A 20873-nucleotide genomic window follows, 5' to 3' on the forward strand; every position below is an offset into this window, starting at 1 on the left:
TAAGTTCAGTATTTTTAATGACTTTTTCTAAACTTTTTATCTTTACACTGTCTTTTTCTATCTTTTTTCCCTTTTGTAAAACTATTAGTGCAATACGAGGGTGATACGAACGCTCCATCTATCCTTAATCCTATTGCTATTTTTGCCTTATTTTCTCCTTTTCTTTTCTCCTCTTCCCCTCCCCTAGAATTTACCAATCCCCATACCATTTGCTTGTCTATTCTTTTTCATGCACTTCACATACATTTGTATTATATCCCACATTACACTTTTGTAAATTTGTATATATTTGTATTTATTTTAATTTTAATTTACATTTTTTACACTGCATAGTATTATCGTAGTATTACGATAAAAGGCCGCATATTTGCCCCCTTTTACTAATACTACAGACAAGTTTGGAAATGCAGTGCCTGGTACATGGTCAGCAGTGCCTGGTACATGGTCAGGAGTAGTCCCCTGATGAATTTCATGGCTATGTATCATATTTTCATTACTATAATCAGATTCTGCATATTTGCCATCCCCTGATTAGACCTCTTGCTAAAATTGCCCTCTCATATCTGAATATAGTGTTATTTATTTATTTCCTTGTGTATATATATATATTTTTTTTTTTTATTTTTTATTTTTTTTTTCCCTTAGTCCCAGTTCATTTTTACAGCAGGTTTTTCAAATTCTTTCACCTGTTTAACCACTACGTCACTTCCACTTTCTACTATCCCTTAAACTTCTCTTAGTTCTGGCACCTTGTGTACTTTTCATTTCCATTTTCACAGACACTATTTATTCTACAAATAACACATTATTTATATCCTTTTGCTTCCTCAACTGCTGCACTGTGCGTTTTCGAGCATTAGACATACTATAATCTGCTTATTTTGCTTCTTAACCGTTATATATTCCTACTATATATAATATATATTATATATATATATAATATATATGTTACATTATGTCCCGGGATCACAAACCCATTCCTATAGTAGGACCCTGAGCTGAATTTGCATGTCACCTTAGCGCGAACTTAAGTATATACAGTGGCATACCCGAGCTACAACTTATCTCTTGTATTGTCTTTAAGCTGTCCTACACTCTTTGTTCTTATTTCTTCGAAATTATTAAGGTAATCTGATGATGTAGGAGAAACTATTTCTTATCTGTACTGCTATATTTTCGCCTTTATGGAGTTCAGGTTCTATTATTCCTACTCCATTAGTTTTTATTCTTCTTACTATCTGCATGTTTCTCTTTGCATTAACTTTAATTAATTGATTAATTATTTATTTTTACCATATCCATCACATAGGGATCACCACATATACAACTCACTAGAGGGATTATTATTTCATAACGACTAGTTGTTACATTATGTCCTGGATACGGTAGATATACCTTATACTTTGCATTTGTTCTTATTTTAATTATTAAATTGAGTTCTCTGTCGGGTCAACAGTGATCAATATATGCTTACATTTATAATATTTTTCTTTTGATTCTAAAAAAATTTTTAACTATCTTTAATTGGTTTAGATTCAAATTACTTAATTTACTTAATCTCGGAATTTTTATATATCTTAGCAGATATTGATCATTACAGAAACAGAGAACTCCTTGTCGTTTTTTGCCTTCAGTCTGGGTGGTTGGCCCCAGTTGAAGTCATCTAGATTGTGGGTAGACAATGATAAGTTTTATGTGTGTGCGTGTGTGTGTATATATATATATATATATTTTTTTTTTTTTTTTTAATATATATTTATATCCCTTGCGTTTCTTTAAATCCAGCTTGGTACTGTCTGCTTGAATTAACTTCTATATTATTAACTTCAATATTATATATTATACAAAATATTTTATACACATTATGGTCGTAATGCATAATTTCTCTAGCAACTACATTGGCCCATAAGTATTAGTTGCAGCTTGATACAATTTATTAACTTTCTTTCCATATTACTCCATATATATATATATATACTATCACTGAATTATATTTATAATGAAATGAAAGAAATAAATAAATCCTTAAGCATTCATTAGAGGCAGCGACATGCAATTCCCCCATATGAAGCTGAAATACATCCAATATTTTAAATTAAATAAAATAAAACATAAGCCAGTAGTATGGCAAAAACTGTAGAGTGAAAATTAACATAAAAATAACCCAAATAAACAATCAAACAAAAAAAAGAATAGATATAAATAGTAGCCCAGAAACAATTGTATAATTTCGATCTTTAAATCCAATTAACAAAAACTATACAAAATTTAGGATAATGCCAATTATTTATTAATTTAGCGGTACCCCCCAGAGAGGTACCAGTTCCGAAAGACGTGAAATATCACCAAAAGAGGGTTAAAGGAACTACCAAACGATAACAAAATAACAAAATAAAATTAAAATGAATTAAAATAAAATAGACTGACCATCATGCCCCATCTCGACAGAGGACCACGAGGCCAATAATGGTCATGGAATCACTGCATTTCAATCGCTATACAAATTGTCACCATGGTGAAAAGATCGAAGTACCAATTCACCCTCCCTCCTCCGATCGATCCACCAATGCAGAGGATTTGCATGGCGGTGGTCCTTATGCAGCGAAAAATATAATATAGAACAGACAGCACTCTACAACAGAGCCACACCACTGACATACTGTAAGCTGAATCACCTTATATAGAAGAAAAAAAGGAAAATAGATGGCAGCACAGGCATTGCTAAATTAGCATATTGACCCGTTACTATTGAATTATATTAAATGTTGACGAAAGTTAAATTATAATAAAATAAATAAATAATTAATTAAGCATTCATTAGAGGCAGCAACTTGCAATTCCTCCATATGAAGCCGAAATATATACTATCATTGAATTATATTTATAATGAAATGAAATAAATAAATAAATCCTTAAGCAATCATTAGAGGCAGCGACATGCAATTCCCCCATATGAAGCTGAAATACATCCAATATTTTAAATAAAACAAAATAAAACATAAGCCAGTAGTATGGCAAAAACTGATGTTAATTTTCGCTCTACAGTTTTTGCCACACTACTGGCTTATGTTTTATGTTTTATTTTATTTAATTTAAAATATTGGATATATATATATATATATATATAGAAATGGCAATGTTCCAGATAGATCAAACCATTTTTCAGAATCTATGGAGGTAGTTTTTTTTTACAGATAACTGGGAAGCTTCAACTGGATACTCATCTTATAAGATTGTAAGCCATGAAAGAAAAGAAATGCAATAACAAACTAACTTTGCTATTGATAAGCACAAAAACAATGTTGAAATTATTAGTTATGGCAAATCCTCTATGAAAAGGATGAACAGAGCCAACAAATGATGGCCTGGAAGCCCACATCAATAAAAATATAATGATCAGGAATTCCTAAATGGTTGTTAGGAATTCTAGGATCTTATAATAAATACTGGGACAGTTCTAGAAACAGAGAGTATCTAAAAATACCCTGAATCAAGAGACCAAATCATTCTATAAAGAAAATTAAGATTATTCCTTCATTTTGCTTATAAGCATGCATTCATTTATTTATTAGTGATCATTAGATAAATAAATAAACAAAAATGTAATAAACAGTTTAAAGATTTAGCATTAGTAGAGGCATATAATGCAAGAAAGCAAGCTTATTCAGCATCAGCCAAAAAAAAAAAAAAAAACACACACCACTCCCATTTCACCCCTCCGTTCGTTCGAAATACCTGTCCAGTTGAGCTTTAAATTTGTTTAGGCTATCAACTTCAACAAGTGATGGAAGTCGGTTCCACCAACCAACCACCCGCTGGCCAAAGGCAAATTTCCGCACATCTATCCGACATCCGTCCTTCCCCAATTTGAATTTATGCCCTCTGAGGTGATTATTCTGAGCAAGATGAAGAATCCCATTGGCATTGAGCATGCTCAAACCATTCAAAGCCTTATACACCTCTATCAGATCACCTCGCCGGTGCCTAGTCTCCAGACTCTGTAATTTGCAAAACTTAAGCCTTTCTTCGTAAGAGCAACCCTTTGTTCCATTTACTAATCTTGTTGCCCTTCTCTGTACCCGTTCCAGCAGCTCTACATCCTTCTTGAAATGAGGCCTCCAGACCTGTATACAGTACTCAAGATGTGGCCTAACCATTGCCTTATACAAGGGAATAATCACCTGCTTATCCCTGCTAGAAAAATTCCTGTATATCATTGACAAGACACCATGAGCTACTCTTGCAGCTCGTCTGCACTGCTCAGAGAACTTCATATCTGCCTGCACAATTACCCCCAGGTCCTTTTCATTCTCCACCACTGCCAGTGTAGTACCGCAGAGTTGATACGTTGCTCTGGGGTTACTGTTTCCCATATGTAGTACTTTACATTTGTCAATGTTAAACTTCATTTGCCACCTCTCAGGCCATCTGTTCAACCTTTCCAGATCCTGTTGCAGTAGCATAGCGTCAGTGGTGTCTTTAACAACCCTGCCAACCTTTGTATCATCTGCAAACTTGGACATTAAACTTGATATCCCATCATCAATATCATTCATAAACACCGAAAACAACAACGGACCCAACACTGAACCCTGAGGAACTCCACTAATAACATTAGTCCACGTTGAACAGTGTCCATTGATTACCACTCTCTGTCTTCTGCCACTCAACCATCCCCTTATCCATAGCAGCAATTTGCCTCCAATGCCACACTGCTCCAATTTGTGCAGCAGTCTTCCATGTGCAACAGTATCAAAAGCCTTTCTAAGATCCAAATATATAATATCAAAGTTATTCCCTGCATCCAGTTCTTTTGTGACTACATCATAGTATCCAATCAAATTGGTCAGGCAAGACCTGCCCTTAACAAAACCATGCTGCGTCTGAGCTATAACTGAATTTTTGTCTAGATGATCCTGCAGTGCTTCTTTAACCAGTGCCTCCATTAATTTACCTGGAACAGAAGTTAAACTAACAGGTCTATAGTTACTTGTGTCAGCCTTTGATCCTCCTTTGTGAATTTGGGTTACATTTGCACATCTCCAGTCTATGGGTACCTCCCCTGAGTCCAAAGAAGCTCTCATAATTATGGCTAGGGGTTTGCTTACTTCCTTTGCTGCCTCCTTTAATATAACTGGATAGATCCCATCCACCCCAGGTGCCTTTTTTATGTTTATCCTCAACAATCTCTCCTCCACTTTCCTCTCAGTTATTACAAAATCTTCCAGCTCACTGCCAATGTTTACTTTACCTACATCATTCTCCTTCCTGAATAACTCCTCATGCGTGAATGTAGATGCAAAATACTCATTTAGATTGTTAGCCACCTGAGCAGGATCCTCAACTGTTGAACCATCAATATCCAGTGGACCAATCTGATTCATCCCTTTCCTTCTCGAGTTTAAATATGTAAAGAACTCTTTTCTGTTTTTCTTTGCATCCTTTGCCAAGTATTTTTCGTAGTCTGCCTTTGCCTGCCTAATCTCCTTTGTGACTTGGTTACAGACCAACTTATATCTATCATAGGCTTCAATGTCACCCATTAATTTGTATGTATCCCATGCATTTTTCCTTCTCTGCCACATGTCTCATTAGTTCATCTGACAACCATTTAGGCCTAAACCTTGAACAATATTTCTTAGTTGGTATGTATAGCCTGGTAGCCTCCAAGATTAGTTCCTTGAATGCTTCCCATTTTGAGTTTGCTGTTGGTAACATCATCAGTTGGTCCCACTGTATAGAATTTAAATACTGTCTCAGACCATCATAGTCACCTTTACAAAAACAAAAACCCTTCCCTTTACCTCTGATGGTAGTTACCTCCTTGAGTAAATCCCACTTCAACACACTGTGATCACTGCCACCTAGTGGTTCATTTATCTGCAGATTCTTAATGCATGAAGAATCACTACTGATAATCAGATCAAGAGTATTGCTCCCTCTTGTTGCCTCACGAACATGCTGATGTAGAAAACAATCATCCAATAAATCCACAAAAGCCTTGCTAGTATGCGAGTGACCAACCCACAAATTCCAGTCAATATCTGGGAAATTAAAATCCGCCATTATAAGACTCTCTGATTTACTGGCCCACTCTATTTCCCTGTACAATATCTTATTATACTCATCAGAGTCATTAGGCCTATAGCACACTCCTACTCTCAATTTTGATTTCCCTATGCTTATGTCACACCAAACTGACTCGACACTGCCCTGTCCATCGATGTCGACTGGCTTCACTTCCTTGGACTTTATGTGTTTCTTAACTAATAGCATTACCCCTCCTCCCCTCCTGTCCTGTCTATCCTTTCTATACACATTGTAGTCCGCAAATTCCAGTTCCGCATTACTTATATCTGTGTGACACCACGTCTCTGATATCCCAACAATATCTGCCTTTGATGTTTTGAGCAATACCTCAAATTCATCAAATTTATTTACCAAACTCCTAGCATTGATGTACACGCAGGTATACATGCACCTGTTTCTATTCTTAGCTACCCTAACACAACCCATGTGTTTACTTGTACCGCAATGACTCCCAGCAGTCTCTGAAATATCCTGCATCTTGTTTTTCAGGCTTCTGCTCATTTGAATAGAAGCAGTGCAAGAATCACTTCCACCTCTGCCAGTGGCTACTGTTAATCTATTAGTCCTTGTATCCCCCCCAACTAGCAGTTTTCCGACCCACCTAACACTGCCTTGATAGCATCAGCAAATATTCTTGCACCCTTTCTATTTAAGTGTATCCCATCCCTGTAGAAGCAATCTCTCCTGTTAACAAGTACAGTCCAGGCTGAAAAAAATTCTACCCCTTGAGCCTTGCACAATCCCTCCAGGGCCGAATTGATCGACAAGGCTCTCATCATATACTCCCTCCTATCGTGTCTGGGCAGAATTGCAGACACTTTCAAATTCAACCCTAATTCACGGCTTTTTTTCAACAGTGACCTGTACTTGCTAAGTAATTCCGCCGGTCTCCTACTCTTAATATCATTAGTGCCAACGTGTACAACTATATCACCTTTTGTGCCCTTAAAAGATGATATCCGCTCTACAACGTCATCAACCTTTGCCCCTGGCAGACATACCCTGGTCCTATTCCACCTATCCTTTTTACAAAGCATGTTCCCCGTTTCCCTGACAACAGAGTCACCAACAACTACTAGTTCCTGTGGGACCAGCGCATTCTGCCTAGGGGGCTGCCTCTGTGTTGCCTGATGACCAAGTGCAAGCTCTGGCGTTGATGTGGGCAGCTGAGAGCTTGATGGGCCCTCAATTTATTTCCTTCGAGGGCATCCACCCTGTCCTTCAAGCTCTCATAAAGGCCCATAACAACGCTGAGTTGTCGCCTGATTTCCTTGCACTCCTCACATCATGCACACACAAAGACATCCCCCTTGGCAGTATCATGTCCCGTACCCGACTGCTCCGCAAACATCAAGCAAACAGTGCATTTTAAAAGACTGTGATTCAGAGGGCAACTGCCTCCCTCAGTTCTCCCCTGAACCACAGCACTCCCATTAGCTTGAGCCTTTTGCTTTGCTGCTCTGGTCAGAGTCATGATTCCGATTTAATTCAATAAAATTTCAAAACAAAAATTAAATCCTTAAGTTATATCCCAAAACAGTTATGTTATATATATATATATTTTTTTTTTCGGTATCTAGTGTTTTCTACGAGTTCCCTTTATACAACTTCCGTATCACGTGTACCACTATAGTTATGTATTAATTATTTGTTACGATTAAGTCGTTATATATATATAGAGTTAAAAATACAATTTAATTGACAATAAAGTTTATCAAGATTAATAGATTTACTGATTAATTGACAATATTATATTATGCACTATACTACACTAAGCTTATGCTATCGTGTAAAAATGGCGGGAATTCTCGAACGGTACTTCTACGGACTCGTAAGTATTGATTAGCTTCCAAATCTCGCTATCTCAATTTAGAATAAACTAAGGATCCTGACTAGGTCTATAATCTACTTATAGAAGATAATTTGATATAACAATTGGTTAATAAATCGACTAAATTTGGTTAAAAAAAAAGACCTCTCGTTCAATTTGTAACACGTGGATTTGATACCGTTACCGATACTAAGTAATACCTACAAAATCTCTGTCTAAGTTAAACTTTAAACTAAGTATCGTAACTAGGAATATAAAGCTACTCTAGAAAATAAGTTAATATGACAATTTAAGCTAATAAATCAGAAAATAAATCAGGAAAAACTTCTCTGTTCCAAGAGCTTCAAGGAGCTTCGTCTGCACAGGTTAACCTCGCACCCAGACATTGTGAGGTATTACTTTTAGAAAAATTCATATTTAGGGTCTGGCAAAAAGTATAGGATTTTTAACATTTGAAAACTAAATACTGTAAACTAAAATGATATATTTCAGTTTAAGTCTGGTAATTCTTTTTATTTCTGATTGAAGGACTTTTATTTCTGATGTGTAAAATTTTATAACGAAAAGGTGTTTTCATTATAATCTTTTCATTATAGTCTTTTCATTTAGTATTAGAAGTCAGAGGTATTGGTACTTGAAAAATGTTATGTTTACATGGCACCAGCAAGAATCAAAAAAGAAAAAAAAAAAAAAAAAAAGGAAAAAAAGGACTTTTTCCACTTCATTCGTCAACCTTTTAATGTTGTTATTTGATTTTTAGGAGCATTAGCAACTAAGGCCATATTGCTCTGGGTGGGATATGTGATGGTCATTCCCTGACCTTCCCACATCCTCCGTATTTGGTGGTCACAGGCTCGAACCCCGGTCTAATCAAGAAGCGTGTGCTACGCACTGCTGCTCCTGCCCACCTGGCTATGGAGGCACCACCTTTTAATAATCTGGCCACTCTTCCTCTTTAAATGTATTCAAAATTTCTATTTTGAATAAATTTTATTCCAACAATCAATGGTTGAAGGAAAATTTCTGCACATTATTCAACAATCATTACTTTTTTCAATTCAGGGTTATGTCCCTTTATGTGTGTTGCTTAAAAAAAGAATAAAGATGTCATCAGAATTTAATTTACCCAACTCTTTTAAAGTCTTAAACATTTCAGTTAGGTCTCCAAGTATATCGCTAGTTTACAGAATTATATTCTTTGTTCGTAAGAATACCCTTTTATACCTCACCAAGAAAGAGAAGAATGATAATATCCAGCTTGGCACACCCAGGGTCCTGAGCTGGATATCATCATTCTTCTCTTTCTTGGTGATTCCCTTCTACTTCTGACACTCTCTCTCTCTCTCCCCCCCCCGCTCTCTCTCTCTCTCTCTCTCTCTCTCTCTCTCTCTCTCTCTCTCTCTCTCTCTCTCTCTCTCTCTGTATGGGGGTGACTCCAACTAATAATAATAACTAATCTTGTTGCAAATGTCTGGGTTCTGGCCAATAAATCTATGTTTTTACTAAAACTGTTTGTGGAACTGTTTTTTAAGAGCTATTAATTACTATAACTCAAAAGAGCACACTGTCAAGAAACTGGTGTTTACACAACTCCTTATAAGTTATTAACTGTTGTATTTCAAGACTTTGAAAAGCTAAAATAATTACTGATAGATCAAATTGGACAGACCATGGTCATCAAGAACATGTGGACATGTGTTTTTGTAATGGGCGGCACCTAGAACGTCAGTTCATCTTCGCCTTGTATCTCTGTGAAGAACAGTACCACTGTAGAAGGGCCAGAAATAAGTAGTGTATGTTTGTGTGTATTCTGTGTGTGTTCTGTTGTTGTGTCTGACCGCTTGGCTACCCAGAATCATCAGTCACCTGGACAGATGATTCTGGGTACTCGTCCACACCACGGGAAGGTGGGCCAGTCTAATGGAGCTCGCACTGTCTCAATTCGAGACTCTGACCCACCTGATGTTGGCAAAAGATGGGCCAGATTTCTCTGGGGGCCCACTCCAGAGGAGAGGAAAAAAAAAAAAAAAAAAAAAAAAAGAATTTCCCCGCGGTGTTAAAAAAAAAAAAAAAAATATATATATATATATACATACATATACATATATATATAAAAAATAAATAAATAAATAAATAATAAATAAATAATAATAATAAATAAATTATAATAAATAAAATAATATAAAATAATAATAATAATAATAATAATAATAATAAATAATAAATAAAATAATATAAAATAATAATAATAATAATAATAATAATAATAAATAATAAATAATATAAAATAATAATAATAATAATAAAATAATAATAAAAAAAATAAATAAAAATAAAAAAAATTTAGGCAATGTTGCTCCCTATTGAGCAGCTCCACCAGCCAAAGGAGTAGAATTATTCGTAGCCGTATTCTTCTTCTTGTGAAAACATCAGATGCAACCTGCTGAAGAGCAACATAAGAATTCTTGTCTTCCACCAGCAAAGTTTCATGCCCATGAGAGAGTGTAGAAACTGATGAACGAAGAACATCTCTAAAGTCATTATACAGCGGACATTCAAATAAAATGTGGCTCCAATTTTCATTTTCCCCGCATTGACAAGCTTCCGTTCTAGAAAGACCAAAATGATATAGTTTTTCGTTAAGAGATCCATGTCCCGTTAAGAGGAAGGATGTATATAAGTCTAAAGAGAACCAAGCAGGTTTCTGCTTTACACAAAAGGTCACCTCAGGGAAAAAAGTCCTAGTAACAGATCCGACAGATGACGTATCCCAGCGGGTCTGCCACAGATTTATCATTTCATTCCACAAACGATTACGTTCTTGCTTAATATCTGAATTAATATTCAGAACCAAACCCATAAAATCAGTTGATAGTTGGTTTTTTAACCTATAACAAAGACCTCTGTAAGCTACGTGAAGGTCCAATGGCAATACACCTGCAAGAACCTGCAGTGCAGAAGTTGAAACAGTTCAACAAGCTCTTAACATACATAATAATATTGTGCGTTGCATAGTAGCCAACTTCAATCGAAATTTAACAGTTCTAAGCCTGTGAAACCATACACCTGCAGCATAAGTAGCCATAGGAGGGAATACGACATTATAATAGATTCTCATGGTACGTCTAGAAAGTCCCCAGTCTGAACGAGAAATTTTTACAATAGCACCAGTGAATCCTCTGATCTTTGTTGTTACATTATTTAAATGAGAGACAAAATTAAGCTTTGAGTCGATTGTAATCCCAAGTAATTTAGTTTCAGAGACAAGTGGAATCCTGTTATTATTAATCTTCACTAAAGGGGGTCGTTGGGGGTTTAAATATGATCCAAAGATCATCATTTTAGTCTTGGACGAACTTATTGTCAATTTATTATCCACTGTCCATTGGAATAAATTTTGTAAGACATCATTGGCATTACTTTCGATAGCAGATCTAGATGAACCATGAATTAAGATAGTAAGATCGTCGGCATAAGCAATGATTTTGGTACCACTGAAACTACGGGAAATCCAATTCTGCAATACTTTTCCATATAAGAGGCCCTAGGATAGACCCCCTGGGGACACCCTCGTGAAACTTCTCTAGACACCTCCTGAAATTTAGATTTCACTAAAATGTGACGATTACTGGAGTAGCTTGTAAATAGGTGGTATAGTTGCTGAGAGCATCCAGCTGATCGTAACCGTTCGAGAGCGCTCTGCCACCATAGAGAGTCAAAAGCACCCTCGAAATCAACAAAGGTAGCTAACGTGTACTTTGATGCTGAACTCTCAATGCTGCCAGCAAATTCAACAAGTGCATCTTCACAGGACTTCCCTACACAGAACCCGTATTGATTAGAGGACACCATATTTTTCGCCTGAAGAAGATCAGTAACATGCAGAGTCATTAGACGTTCTAGAAACTTCCCAAGATTTGGCAAAAGTGCAATAGGCCTATAAGATCTGGGATTTAATGCTGGTTTATCTGGTTTTTTAATCAGTTTTAAAAGCGCAATTTTCCACATATCAGGAAAGATATGTGGTCATCAAGAACAGAAAAAAGTAATGCAAAGAAAATATTCTGGATCTGTGCAATAGTATTTGGAAAAGTGCACTTAAATCATCTAAGAGACAGTCAGCCGAACTTTAGATTTCTAAAAAAGATCTCTAAGGTACATTTTGAAAAAATACCACAAGATCTGATTCATACAAATCCCACACAAAGCGTAGCTCATGAAATGACTTCATAAGCAAACAAACAAAACTGCTGACTTAAACCACAGAAAATCCTCAATCCTGCACTATAGAAATGTAAGTATAGCACAACTAGCCTGTGCTTTTTTTGAGAATGATAAAGGTGAAACAGCAATGGCAAATGGTAAAAGATACTGGTACATATACCAAAATTTCTTCAAACCACAATTTCAAGAAATTAATCTACCAAAGTTGTGGTTTTGATAAAATGGAACCATATAATAAGGACCACAATGAACATGTTCCATGGAGCTGTTCTAAAACAGATTAATTTCACATAGAGAAACTAGCTGCATCATCTGAGATTTAATGGCACTAGATTTCTTTTTGTGAAATTACTTTTGGGAGAGAATACATGTTTCCAAGCTATGACACTGAATAATTTAAAAAACATAAAGGCAGAAATTAATGCCATAACATGTAAAACTTTGATTTCTGTGGATGACAAATGTTATTCTGAGAGCATGCCAATGTAACATGTTAAGGTGCACATTCTTCACACTTCATATTGAAATAAATTTAAATTTCAATTATGTTCTTATAAAAAAACAAAGTATATTTTATTAACATTAGAAAATATGGCAAAATAAAATCACTACAATTCTTTTTCATGTCCTGTACTAAGATGTACAGGGTATGGAAAAATACAACTAAATTATACAAAAAATATTTTCTCTAAATGTATTTTCTCAAAGATAGAGGTGAGAAAACAGCACAATTAAGAGAGAACATACAACAAAATATGACAAAACTAGCACAGCATAAATTATATTTTTTTAATACCATGAAATTACTGAGTTAGATAAAAATCAATCAATATCCCAGTTATACATATGCTTACCCGTTTCCCAGCTATATATCCAGCAGACATTTTTGCTTCTACATAGGAATCATACACATTGGGTAGCTTTTCCCTTCTGCAGTAATATGCATTTTTAGAAAAAAGAGGAGCCTGCTTTGCTGCATATAGTTGTGCTTCTCTGGAATTAAAAAATACACATACAGTGTGTGTAAGTACATAATAACACACACATAAATCGTACAAAAGTTTTGATTAAAAACATGTTCAATGTGAACAGTTCTCAACAGGGAAGGGAAAACAAATTTCTTAATAATGTACTAGCTGTTGGAAAACCCAATGATATTAATATATTATTATTAAATGAAAAGTCTTCCATAATAGAACCAAATCAAAACCAAAATTTTCAGGAACTGTATCTCATTACAGACAAAATATGCTTACTTACATTTTTTTTGTAGGATTGTAGGAAGTAGGATTGCAACTTATCACCACTTTTTATAATTTTCATGAACCATTTAATAAAAGAATGTAAGTTTATTCACAAACATTCATTAACATTTATTCATTACTTTCACAGACTTTCACGTTTATTCACAAACATTCATTCATTACTATGTGAAAATGATATTATTGCAATTAAATAGTAGCTCGCAAGATCACCAAGAATCTCTGAATAAATTAAATACAGATGTCGACAGTTTGTTGTGAAAATTAGCTATGCAAAAACAGAAGTTACAAAAACTGAGAAACAAGGAAAATTTAAGGTAGACTTAATAATCAAAAATTGGACCAAGTCAGTAATTTTGTGTATTTAGAAGTCTTTAATGAAGATGAAAGATTATACTCAAAATAAACAATACAATAAGTACATCAGAAGTGTTAGAAACCAGTTGGGATGGTTATAGAAGGCAAGTTGTTGTTGTTATTTGGTGTTTTAGGAGCATTAGCAACTAAGGCCATATTGCTCCGGGATATGCGGTGGTCATTCCCTGACCTTTACACATCTTCCGTATTTGGTGGTGACGGGCTCGAACCCCGGTCTAATCAAGAAGCGTGTGCTACGCACTGCTGCTCCTTCCCACCTGGCTACGGAGGCGCTTATAGAAGGCAAGAGGCGCTTATATACTGGCAATGATTTGAGTTGACCAGTGTTGTGACCGACTCCCAGAGGATTCTGTGCTAGGACATTTTTTTTTCCCTAGTTGTCATTAATTATTAAATGTTTCATGATATTTGCTGATAATATTAAGTTGGGCATGGTTGTTAACAACCATAATCACTCTATGTTGCTGCGACAAGGTTTATACAATATATACACCTGATCCAAAAAATAGGATTTAAGTTCATTGCTAATATCCATGGCTTCATTATAACGCGGTTCACTATAATGCTGTTCTTATATTATAAACCAATATCTCACTATAATGCTGTCACAAATCACTATAACACTCTTTTACCAGAGTACAGATTGCATTTTTGGCATATTTAACGAAAATGTTTCATCTGATGGAGTCAAAAGCTTGAAAATAAATAGCAAAACAGCATTAAAACATTTCCCATGCCGACTTGAGAAATTTCCCCACCCTCAGTTAAATTTTCTCGCATGCTAATTTCGATCAAATAAAGAATTAATTTTATCAGCAGGAAAGACAGTTGTTCCACTGCAAACAACTAGGGCTGGGCTAGCTATTAGGATTGAAATGGAGAGACTTTAACTAATTTTATTGAAGATAATATCCAACGCAGAATTCAGTTAAGTTAAATATTATAAAAAATAAAAAAAAAAAAAAGAGAGAGAGATCAGCCTATATGATGATCTGAAGAAAGCTCACCTAAAAAAAAAAAAAAAATGTGGAACCATTTAAAACTAGTAAGGGCTGATTGAATAGATTTAAAATCCAGGTAGATAACGCAAGTACAGATCAAGGAGCCAAAACTTTCAAAAAAGAAGTTAAAATTATTGAAGAGGGGTATTATGTGTTATACTTCTGAATAAGTTTTTAACACAGATGAAGCAGGACTTTTTTGGAAATGAATGCCTAAAAGAAGTTTCATATTGAAAGAAGGAAAAAAAAAAAAAAAAAACATGACAGGTTTCAAAGCGGCGAAGGATCGGTTGACTTTATTGTTGGGTGGTAACGCTACAGGGGATTTTAAACTAAAACCCCTTTTAGTTTACTAGGAAGAGGGCCAAACTACAACTCAAAATCGACACATTTTTCATAATTAAATTATATCAATTTAGATCAATTAAAATTTAATTGGAATTTTAAGTTTAATTTTGATACGTAAGTAGTTACCACATAATTATATACGTATGTAATGCAGAATATTTTATATGTACAAATATTTGAATATTAAATATTTTGACCGATGTTTGTGCATCTTTTCACTACCATTTATTATTGATTAGGAAATATCCTACGGCACTGACTGCAACTCACAAATACATAATATGTTACCTTATGGGAATGCGGCACTCACTTAGCGTGGATTCACTTAGCGCTCTGTTTTTCATGTGGAATTTCAACTGTGAAATAACACACTCAACACTGCTGAAGACGAAATGGATCTAAGGGTTGTAACACAGTGCAACATGAATGTTGCTCAGCAATGTAATAAAGCTGCTACAACTGCACATGGGATACTGTCCATGATATACAAGAATTTTGTCAGTAGAAAAAGAGGTAATTATCCCATTGTACAAATCAGATTGTACATTTCAGATCTGTACTCGTGGTACAGTTAGACCTCACCAAGAATACAGATCTGAAAGTTTTATAACTAGAAACTATGTATATCTATATGGGGATTTGATTGACCTGTCCAAAGCCTAAAAAGAATTGAGCAAACTTAATGAAAATAGGAAGGCAGATATTTTCTCTTTCTAGAATGATGCAAACAAGAGGACATAGATTCAAATTAAGGAAAAGATAACTGAAGACTAGTTGTAAGAAAATCTGGAACAGGTTGAAGAATAGTTTTTTTCAACTTGTTCCACATAACTTCTATAGCTTTAAAAAGGAATTAGTAGATAAATTATGAAACATAATTATCATACTTTTTTATTTTTATAGGTAGATTCCTATATAAACTTTGCTTCCTTGCATTGCTGCCATTTTAAATATATCTTTTCATATCAGTAATAATGAAAAATTGATTAATTCATATGAAATACACAACTAAACGAAAGACATTATAACTAGGTGAGAAGTTCCCGAACTTGTACCATTTATTATTACTAACCTTTGCTGCCTGAGATATTCAGGATCAAAAGTTTGTACCCCAGAGCTACCATCTTCTGAAATCTTTGCTTGGTCTCTTTGCATACGTTTTTCATCTTTCCTAACTTGTTTTATTAATTCCTTTTCAAGTTGTGACTAAAAATTTAAAAGAGTAATTACATAAAATATTGAAGTCATCTGAACATCTACAGAAAGCATATTACAAAATAAATGAAAAAAAAAAAACTTTATATTAAGATTCATAAATTTTGTTTTCATAAATAGAGTAAAATCAGCATTATAGTAGCATGCACAAAACTGTTTTTGATTTATTTTTGATTAAACCCATCAGGATAGTACCAATTAAATGAATAATAAAATAATCTTATCTATATGCTTTTGCACATGTTTATTCCTCAGTAGTATATGGCATACAGATGATCAAAATGCATATTTGAAAAGTAGCATACCCATAAAAATTTTGCTTTTGCTAACAAAAGTGTTTGTTAGCAAAAGCGTTCGTATGAAATTATATATGGTTATGCTAAATATATACAGTTATGCTAAAGGAGCAAAAAAGTATAAGAGATTATATTTTTAACTATTTCTAATATTGTGAGGAGAGTGGGTATAAAAATACACAAATTATGTTATTCTATTATTAGAGATTGAGAAGTGAACTAATTTCCAGAGATTTATCAAAAGTGAAAAAGCAAAGAAACAATTCATGGGTTTTTTAGACAAGTTTTGCTTTAGTCATTATGGAGAAAAGTATTCTATTGACATCTAGATATGGAACAGACTTCTTGATATCATCAGCAGGCAATAATAGGCAGTCCTGTTCCTCAAAGATAGGGATTCTTAACCTGGTGCACGCAAGGACCATTGTGCTCTTTAAAAAATAAATTTTGCTCATGACCGATCCTAAAATGGGTGCTCGTGAGCACCTTCGCTTAAGCTGAGAAATTTATATATACATTTTTGTATTTAAAAACGGTGCTTTCTATTTCTCAACTTTCTGAATATTCTACAAAAATCCATGCCAATCTTCGCTAGAAAATGCTTTTTTTCACCCAATGCCTCAAATTCTATGAAATAGCATAGGTTCGTATAATTATGTCGTAGAATTCAGTAGTCCACAGTGGACACAGAACTCGACTTCAACAGAAAACATGCAAGTGATTGCCAAATAGATTTACCTTCATCCTATCAAGAACCTCTGTAAATCGCTTATTAATTAAGCCTACATAATAGGCTCATAATAATAAAAAAATTTAATTTTCTGCAAGAGATACTCTCCAACCTTCTTGGAAAGAAAAACCTAAATGGTTTTATAAGTTGTTTTTCCTCCACTGCATTCATGACGTATAATGAAAACTTGACAGTTAAAAAGCACTGTTATCAATGTTTCTCTTGAAAATATTCAATTTAGTAAGAAATATTTTTACAAAATACTTTGTTGAGAATACAATCATTGTTCCTGTAGTGTCTCTACAACCCAAGGATACTGCCTCATGCGATTCTCAGTTTCTGGTTTTAACAGGTTAAAACAGGTTTCTGCCGGATTACGTTCAGCTGTGCTGCTGCAATAGGTACTATATATGTATAGTGCTGACTTTAAAGGTGATGAAAGTGTTATGGTAAGAAATCTTTTTACTTTGTGTCCAAATGATTAAATGTATTTTCTTTTAACAGATTTAACTAAAGTTACTAAACCTTTTCAAAATGGATAAGTTTTTAAAAAGAAACTGAAACGAACATGATAAGGAAAAAAAAAATGATGCATTGACACTACCTTCGCAGAAGTCTGATTTAGACCTACACATTTCAAATAGCCGACCGGGCTAGCCGAGTGGGTAAAGTACCTGCTCGGCAACCCAAAGGTCGCGGGTTCGATTCCCGCCTCGGGCTTGGATCAAAGTACTGCAAAAACCTTGGGAGGTGCAATATGGCCACAAAAGCTGATGCGCCAACAACCACCAAATCAAAAAAAAACATTTCAAATGCAAAGAAATAAAAATTTTAAAAGAATGCATGTCAATCCTCTTGGGAATATAATTATTTGGTAATAGATAATAGTAGTAGAACTGATGTAATTTGCTTATTATGTCAGGCATGTTTGGCTCGCTACTGGAAGTCAAATTGTGAAGTACATTACCAAACATGCCATAGGAATTTTCATGAAGCTTTTCCCAAATTTAGTGATATTAGAAAAGCTAAACTTCTTTTCATTTATTTTATGAAATATAATTGCAAAGAATTCACTGCCTTACATTAGTGGAGAAATAATAAAAAATTGTGTAGTGTCATCATTAGAAGTGCTTGCTAGCATCTTACCAGAAAAACAGAAAGCTACCTTGATTAGCTCCACCAGAATATTCCTTTGAGTAATGATACAGTTTCAAATTGAATTCATAAAATGGCAGTTGTAATATTCAACGAATTATTAGGTAGAATCGAAAGTTGTGTATTTTTTTCACTGGCACTTGATGAGTCGACTGATGTTTTGGGCATATTACAACTCGTGCTTTGTTCATTTGATTCAACATGATGCCAGCCGCAAAGAAGATTTTTTTGGCTATTTTGCCACTTACTGGTCATACAACTGGAAAAGCATATGACGCACTTATAAAATTCCTCACAGTGCACAAAATTGATCTGAGTAAACATATCAATTGTTACCGATGGTGCGCTTTCCATGATAGGTAAAAACAAAGGCCTTATTGCTTATCTTAATAGAGATGAAAGGATACCTAATTTTGTGCATTATCACTGTTTGATTCATATTGAGGCCTTGTGTTCACGAATGAAATATCAAAAAGAAATCATAGGATGCATTGAAGTCATTGTTAAAGTCATCAACCATTTTATTGCTAAATTCCTAAATAAGCAACTTCTAAAAATATTTTTGGAAGATCTTCAAGTACTGCATTCTGATCTTATTACCCATACAGAGGTTCATTGGCTCAGTTATGTAAAGGTGCTCTCCAGAATTTGGGAGGTGTTTGAAAAGCTAAAAGATTTTCTAATAGAAAGCAATAAAGAAAATTTAAAGAAAAAGCAAAATGAAGATTTCAAGATTAAACTTTCATTAATGGTTGACATCTTCAGCCATTTAAATGAGTTAAAATTTGAGGCTACAGGGAAAAGATAAATTTGTGGTAGTTTTATATATGAGGAGGTTATTACATTTTAGAAAAAACTTTAAGTGTTTCAGAATCAAGTTTTGAAAGGAAATTTGCTTCATTTTCCTACTCTTAAAAATGTCTGGATGAAACTGCTGGGAAGTGCCCATCATTTGTATGAATGTAATCAAAGACCTTAGTGACCAATTCCAAGAAAGATTTGAATACTTGAATGAGCATTTCACAAAATTTGAATTAACAATAAATTACAGAAATTTTGAAATCATTAACTTAGAACAAACTTTCAATCAAAATGAAGTAGCAGCTGCCGAGTTAGAACTTGTTCATATTCAGTCATCTTTAGCTCTGAAATGTCTTTTCCAACACAAAACTATTTTAAAATTCTGGGGTTCTTCCAACTGCAAAATATTTCCTTTATTACAAAGAGAAGTGCTCAAAGTACTTTCTATGCTTGGAGCAACATATACGTGTGAAAGTGCTTTTTCAATAATGAACAATGTCAAAAACAAAAAAAAAAAGAACAAGATTGTTGGCATCATATGGGGAAGAAAATTTGGATTATCTCTTCATAATGGAGAAATTAATTTCAAAGGTTTGGCATCATTCATCTCTTCAAAGTCAAGATTCACACTGATAAGGTAATAAATATTAGCACCCAAAAATTTTAATTGAGAAATATAATTCTTGTATGCATAATAGCTAAAAAATTATTTAAAAAATGCATTTTTAATCTTTAAGAAAGAAAATTTATATTTTAATATATGGTGCTCGCATGTATTGTAAGCTGCAAAATCTTGTTCACTTAAAGCAAAAAGTTAAGAACCCCTGCTCTAAGAGTTTGTCTAGTTTTTCCTTGAATTTATTCAAACTATCCACCCCTACAAGACCAGATGGAAGTTTGTTCCAATGATTGTTGGAACAAACTTCCACCTGGTCTTGTGCCTTCACCTACCCACTAGCTGAAGGCAAATTTATGCACATCTATCCTACAATTCTTCCTCAATTTCAATTTATGCCGCATCACATGTGTAGTCTGAGAAAGAGGTCTAATTTTTCTAGAGCTTGTTGCAGTAGGATATCCTGCCATTAACCATCCAGTAAACTTTTGTGTCATCTTTAAACTTAGACATTAAGCCTAATATGCTTTCATCAATATCATTAATAAATACTGAAAACAACAATGGGCCCAATGCAATTCTGGGGAGGTTCACCATTAACATTAGTCCAAAAAGAGTAGTGCCTGGTGATAACCACTCCCTATACATTTTGAATTGGTTGGCCAAAATTAGAGTGAAATATCTGTTAAAAATCAAATGAGATAAAAAAAAAGTAATATAATTTATAAAAAAAATGATGCAATAATAATAATACCTTCTACCTCTATTTATGCATCACTTGATTCACTTTTATCAATTTCTGGTCTGAATTTCAAATAATCTTGGCTTCTGTAAGTCAAAATTAGACAATAGCTGACATGTGAAATCACCTCCTCTGATTTTAAAAGCTATTTTCATACTGCCATCTATTTTTATAAACTGTGTCT

The 20873-nt window shown here is 34.2% G+C and overlaps 1 protein-coding gene across 2 annotated transcripts in view; it reads right to left on the reverse strand.

Moving 5' to 3' along the window:
• obe (activating signal cointegrator 1 complex subunit obelus) overlaps window positions 1-20873 on the reverse strand; it is a 402671-nt gene that overhangs the window by 329635 nt on the left and 52163 nt on the right. For both annotated transcript variants that reach the window (XM_090379766.1, XM_090379764.1), the window contains exons 6-7: window positions 16207-16340; window positions 13000-13138 (exon numbers count right to left, since the gene is read on the reverse strand). In XM_090379766.1, the coding sequence (XP_090235892.1) occupies window positions 13000-13138; window positions 16207-16340 (273 nt within the window). The remainder of the gene's footprint in view (window positions 1-12999; window positions 13139-16206; window positions 16341-20873) is intronic.

This window comes from Mastigoproctus giganteus, chromosome 8 (assembly GCF_048544385.1).
Source record: "Mastigoproctus giganteus isolate SK-2022 chromosome 8, ASM4854438v1, whole genome shotgun sequence".
NCBI classification, from domain to species: Eukaryota; Metazoa; Arthropoda; class Arachnida; order Uropygi; family Thelyphonidae; genus Mastigoproctus; species Mastigoproctus giganteus.